General features: G+C 48.0%; 1 protein-coding gene across 1 annotated transcript in view; it reads right to left on the bottom strand.

Moving 5' to 3' along the window:
* Positions 1–222: 222 nt before the first annotated feature.
* The window catches only part of LOC107109612 (high affinity choline transporter 1-like), a 23,442-nt gene continuing 17,092 nt past the window's right edge, over positions 223–6,572 (bottom strand). The window contains exons 7-8 of the mRNA XM_015410276.1: positions 3,452–3,669; positions 223–765 (exon numbers count right to left, since the gene is read on the bottom strand). Of these exons, the coding sequence (XP_015265762.1) occupies positions 223–765; positions 3,452–3,669 (761 nt within the window). The remainder of the gene's footprint in view (positions 766–3,451; positions 3,670–6,572) is intronic.

Raw genomic sequence — 6,572 nt, 5'->3', positions numbered from 1 at the left:
GTACACACAAACACAACTTATTCAAGCCCAAATGTGGAGTCAGACAGGCCTCCTGAAGGAGGGAGCTCCAAAACACTCGTGCCACTACAGAGAGCCCCCCACCCACCCACTCACGCTCATGTCCACCAAGCTGCTTTCCAGAAAGGACAACACAAAGATTAGGGCCTTCCCCGAAGATCTGAGGAAGTGAGGGGGCTCTGCCATGACCACAGTGTGGCGAAATTATAAAGCGCTATTGCTATTATTCTCCATTAGCTCATCATTTTCAATTTTTTGCACATCCATCTGTTTTTCTCTCTGAGGTAAAGAGACAAACACACTGTCATCCTTTATTAAGTGACAAACATCCCATTTGTGAGGAAGGAGGTTTCTCTTAAACACAAAGGCTGCCAGATACGAGACGGAAATGATGGTCAAGAGACCGACGAGCATGGTGACGGTCTTAAAAGGGAACCGCTGAACGTAGACCCCATCGACAAGAGAACATCCTGGGTAACAGATAAGTGGGGGGATCTTCAGGGATGACTCCCCTGCCAACAGCCGCAGCAGAAATCCAAAGAAGAACCCGGCAGCTGAGCCGTACGTGTTGGTGTGAGGAATAAAGAGTGCGCAGCACAGCTGAGGAAAAAGGAGGGTGTACACAAGCTCACCTCCAAGGAACCAGAGGTCATAAATCGAATGGGAATAAAATGCCAGAGCTGCAGCCAGCGCCCCGAAGACAACCATGGAAGCTCTCATTACCCACAATACATCTTTCTCGGTTGCCTGAAATTCAAAAAAAGAGACAACTTTAGAAGTAACCTGGTCTTGGAGATAATTTCAGTGGCAACCTAACTCTTGCAACAAATTTTCACTGCTCCCTTTGTTGCTAGATAGGATTAATGAACACTTTGGGCCATCCAGATGTGGAGGAACCATCAAAATGTGTGTGTGTTTTACCACAGGAAGAAGATGTACAAAGCTAGATGTTAGCATTATGGAGACTCTGCATAAGTCTGAAAGGTGGGGCTGAGTGGGTGTTGCCAAGCAGCCCTGCAGGACCAGAGGCTTAAAATATCAATTCTACAACGCTGGGCTGTAGACCCTCAGTGTAAATTAGGAGGAGGAGAGGAGATTGGATTTATACCCTGCCCTTCACTCAAACCGATTTCACATAAGAGCTGCACTGCGGTCGTGCCTCCCTTTGCCCCGCTTCTATTGGTCAATTTCCCACTCGAAGTTGTGCAGCCACATTTTCACCCGCATTTTCACCCGCAGCTTTGCCCGATTTTCCCCACAGTTTCATGATCCTCAAAAAACAGGATCACAAAACCACGGGGGAAATCAGGCAAAGCCGCGGGTCAAAATGCGGCCGCGCGGCTTCGAGGGGGAAATTGACCAATAGAAGCAGGCACACGGGAGGCTGCGCAGCTCTTGTGTGAAATTGGTATCAGAGTCTCAGAGCGGCTTACAAACTCCTTTCCCTTCCCACAACAGACACCCTGTGAGATAGGCGGGGCTGAGAGAGCTCTTTCCAGAACTGTCCTTGCAACAACAACTCTGACAGAACTATGGCTTGCCTAAGGTCATCCAGCAGCTGCAAGTGGAGGAGAGGGGAATCAAACCCAGTTCTCCCAGATTAGAGTCTGTGCACTTAACCACTACCCTTAAATGGCTCTAGAACCAAGGCACATATTGTGATAGTAGGATACGCCTTTTAATTGGGGGGTTTCAGCTTTTAAATTGTCTGCTCTGTTTTATGGATTGTTTTTGTGTTGCTTATGTCTAATGGCCTGTGTTTTACACTGTGATTTTTAATTGTAAGCTGCCTTGACCAGGATGCTGAAGAGATGGTATAAAAATATTCTAAATAAATAAAATTAGAACAATGTTTCCCATTGCTGAGGCAGGCTTTTATTCTGAATTGAACTGGAAGCATGTCACTCTTGCATTGGAAAAGGTCTACTTTTAGAATGTACAAGGGGAGACCCGCAAGAAACTTGCAGGGAGGGGGCATTTCCCCCACCTTTGCTACCCTCCCCCCTTCTCTGTCAAAGTTCCCTCCTGTCTTTCTGCACCCACCCCTTACCTATCCATCTACCTTCACCTCCCCCTTCTCCTCTCACCCCTTTCATGTTAGCTTTCCTCCCTACCCCCTTCTTAGGAATCCTTTCCTACCCCCTTTGAGTTCCCTCCTGTCTTTCTGCACCCACCCCATACCTATCCATCTTCCTTCACTTCCCCCTTCTCCTCTCACGGGTCTCACCCAATTTATTCTCCTTTCACCCCTTTTATGTTAGCTTTCCTCCCTACCCCCTTTCTCCTCTCACCCCTTGTATGTCTCACCCCTCTTACTTACTTACACAATGTCCTCTTTCCACCATCCCTTCTCAGTCTGCCCTTCTTTCTCTCCCCTATTTCTCCCCCCCCCAAGCAATCTCTCCCTCTTCTGCCTCCCTTTCTGCAGCTTCCTCGTTTTTCTGGCAGTGGGGATGCCACTTGACTGGGAGTGATCCAGCAGTATCGTCCCCTGCCCCGCGACCCCTGGGCTGTCTTGCTGGCTGTGGGGAGGCCGGCTGCCTTGGAAAGACCCAGTGGTGTCAGTGTCCCCTGTCCGTTTGCTCCAGGGCTGTCTTGCTGGCCATGGGGAGGCCGCTTGCCTCGGAAGGACCTGGCAGTGGGCCCCGCCCCACGTCTTTAGTCCCATCTTGCTGGCTGTGGGGAGGCCAGCCACCAAGCAAAGCTCCAAGTCTAGCATGGAGGACCACGAGTCTGGACTATGCAAGCACAGACAACTCTTTTTTTATTTTTGAGGGTTTTAAACCCCCTGTGTATTTTTAAAAGCTTTTTGCATTTTTCTGCAACCCTAGGGGTACCCCAAGTGTGCAGAAAAACCTCTTTACCCTCCATGTACCCTAGATCTGTGGAAATAAGTATCTGCACACAGAGGGATCCTTGGCTATTAGATATATAGATACAAACTGTCCACCCATGACTCCTTGTGTTTGCAGCATTTTGGCAAATTGCTGCTTTGGCTCCTATCTCATTCAAAACAGAGGGACTCAACCAGATCAGTGACTCATACAGAGAGCCAGTGGGATATTCTCCATTGTTAGTAATTTTATTACCCAGTTGCCTCTGATCCCACAAGCTGCTGCTCCGCGCTCGCTCTTCCCTTTGCCCCGATTGTACGGTAGAATTACTCACCCACAGAAAAGATTCTACTTTAATTTATTAATTTCTTAGAGCACAATTTTCTCATAGCCCTCAGTTTGGGAAGTTCTGCCACAGATGAAGAACATTTTCATCTATGGTGTTCTCCCATATGAATCAATCTTGATTAATCTATTCCCACCTTTTTTGTGGCCTGGGGGGAACAGACAGGAATCCCTTCTGAATTATCTTGGCGTCACATCACACCCACATCCACATAATGTCTACATGGTTCGGTGTCTGCATTTCACCAACTTACTTTTTTCCTCAGGATTTTCCTATAAATGTTGTGAGCAAACATGGAGCTTGCAGAGAGCAAGGCGGAATCCCCAGAAGACATCACGGCAGCTGCGATGGCCCCCAAACCACCAATGGAGACATATGTCGGGCAAAGATATCGGAGAACTAAAGGAAGTATGAGAGCTGACTCTCCTCTGTCGTTGGGTGTGGGAAGGCCATAGCGAGTCTGATTCCAGTCTCGTAAAACAGAAAGCAGGAGCAATATGTTAGAACAGATTAGAGGTGGCCTCAGGCCGTAGCCAGGATTTTTTTTAATTCTGGGGGGCAGGGCTATTTTTGGGCAGGAACGCACAGGAACGGAGTTCCGGCTGGCTCCTGAGTTGGCCACGCCCAGCAGGAACTCATTAGCATAATAGGCCACACCCAACAGCAGAAACTCATTAGGATTGGCTACATTAGGGGTGTGTGGCCTAACATGCAAATAAGTTCCTGCTACAAAAAAAGCCCAGGGTTTTGACAACAAAGTAAACAAAATAAGAAGCAAAAAGTGGGTGTGACTGGATGACCACACTTCTGGTAACATGGGGGTATGTGGCCTAATATGCCAATGAGCTGTGCTATCAGGGGTGTGGCCTAATATGCTAATGAGTTTCTGCTGTTGGGTGTGGCCTATTATGCTAATGAGTTCCTGCTGGGCTTTTTCTACAAGAAGAAGAAGAAGAGATTGGATTTATACCCCGCCCTTCACTTGGAGTCTCAGAGCAGCTTACAAACTCCTTTCCCTTCCCCTCCCCACAACAGACACCCTGTGAGATGGGTGGGGCTGAGAGAGCTCTGACAGAGACTGCTCTTTTTCAAGGACAGCTGTGCCAGAGCTTGTGACTGACCCAAGGTCACATCAGCAGGTGCAAGTGGAGGAGCGGGGAATCAAACCCTGTTCTCCCAGATTAGAGTCCACGCACTTAACCACTACACCAAAAAGCCCTGCTGGGGGACCTTTACATACGTTGGGCGGCACCTTGCATACACACCCCAAGGGAGTGCCACAAATAAAATAAAAAATTGGAAGGGGGGGCTGGGCTGGATGGGAAGTCAGGGGACCTTGGCAGTAAGTCAGGGGGCCAGGCCCCGAGGTGCCCCACTGTAGCTACGGGCCTGGGTGGCCTATGTGGGGACAACATTTGCACCCCTTAAAATTCATTGGGCTGGCTATGATACTGCTTATCAAGACTAATTTTTTCAACAGACCCATCGTGTAATAATTAGGGTGTTGGACTACGATCTGGAAGACTCGGGTTCAAATTTCCCCACAATCACAAAAGCCTACTGAGTAGTCTTGACACAGTTGCCTTCCCTCAGCCTAATTTCACAGAGATAGATCAAGATGGGTAGCTGTGTTAGGCTGCAGTTACACACACTAAATAATCCACTTGCAATCCACTTGCAATGCACTTTCCAACTGGATTTTGCCAGTTCACACCAGTGTTCCCTCTAAGCTGAGTTAGTGTGAGCTAGCTCACATTTTTTTAGCCTCCAGCTCACACGTTTTTGTCTTAGCTCAGGGAGGATGGCTCCAGAGCAAACTTAATTGATGCAGTAGCCAAATCACCTGCTCACAACTTTCAGGCCAGTAGCTCACAAAGTAGAATTTTTGCTCACAAGACTCCGCATCTTAGAGGGAGCCTTGGTTCACACAGTAAAAATCCAGTTGGAAAGTGCACTGAAAGTAGAAGAAAAGTAGAAAAGAGTAGAAAAGAGCAAGAGTCTAGTAGTACCTTAAAGACTAACACATTTGTGGCAGGGCAGGAGCTTTCATGAGTCACTGTTTAGTTTTTCAGATACAGTTCTGTTCTTTTTACTTCTTCAGACCGTGACTCACGAAAGCTCCTACCCTGCCACATATTTTGTTAGTCTTTAAGCTGCTACTGGACTCCTGCTTTTTTATTTATTTCACAGGTTGCTGTTGTGAGGATAAAACAGAGGAGGGAAGAATGATGCCTCGAGCTCCTTGAAGAAGGGCAGGATAAAAATGTAATAAACAAATTTCCCTCAGTATTATTTTAGGTTCAGAACAGACAGAGAGGCTGGGCAAACCATAACTGAGACTACTAGCTTCAAGTCCGGTGGCACGCAGGCGTGTCGAACTCACTGGAAATGTGTTATTTAAAGTTTAAAAACATCTTTCATTGTGTTTGTCTGTGTCCTTTATAAAGTTTATATCCCCGTTACCTGGCATTACCTTTTATGACACACATGGCCTGGCCCAAGAAGGTCTCATTTATGTCAGATCTGGCCCTCATAACAAATGAGCTCAACACCCCTGCTAGAGGCCAAAAAGATTTTGGGCACATAAGCTTTCAAGCGACACAGCGTTCCCTTCACCTTCATCACCTTCATCAGGTATCTGCTGAAGGGAACTGTGACAGCCAGGGCTCTTTTTGTAGAAAAAGCCCAGCAGGAACTCATTAGCATAATAGGCCACACCCAAATGCAGGAACTCATTAGGCCACACCCTGACAGCACCACTCATTAGCACATTAGGCTGCACCCCCATGTGTGGTCATCGAGCCACACCCACCTTTCCCTTCTTATTCTGTTTACCTTGTTTGTTGTCAAAACCCAGGGGGGGGTTTGTAGCAGGAACTCCTTTGCATGCTAGGCCACACACCCCTAATGTAGCCAATCCTAATGAGTTTCTGCTGTTGGGTGTGGCCTATTATGCTAATGAGTTCCTGCTGGGCGTGGCCAACTTGGGAGCCAGCCGGAACTCCGTTCCTGTGCGTTCCTGCCCAAAAATGGCCCTGGTGACAGCTCATATCTCCCAAAATCTTGTTGGTCTCTAAGGGGCTCCTGGACATGAATCGAGCTCTTCTGCTGCAGGCCAACATGGCTACTCTGCTGAAACTAAATAACTGGAAATAGTATCTTCTAAAGCTCACTTACCACTGTCCAGTCCCCTAATTGGATTTGGGTCAAATGAGGACTGGAGGGGAAGTCTAATTCATTCATTCCTATACAGGGGTCATTTCCTGCAGGAGCGCACAGGAGCGGAGCTCCGGCAGTAAAGAGCCCAGGGGGCGGGCACATGCAACAAGCCCCGCCCCCTGCTCCCAGCAGCCCTCAGTCAGAGCAAGAAGCAG

This window comes from Gekko japonicus, unplaced genomic scaffold (assembly GCF_001447785.1).
Source record: "Gekko japonicus isolate JY-2015 unplaced genomic scaffold, Gekko_japonicus_V1.1 scaffold1306, whole genome shotgun sequence".
Classification (NCBI taxonomy): domain Eukaryota; kingdom Metazoa; phylum Chordata; class Lepidosauria; order Squamata; family Gekkonidae; genus Gekko; species Gekko japonicus.
This window is presented reverse-complemented; position numbering and strand designations above follow the sequence as displayed.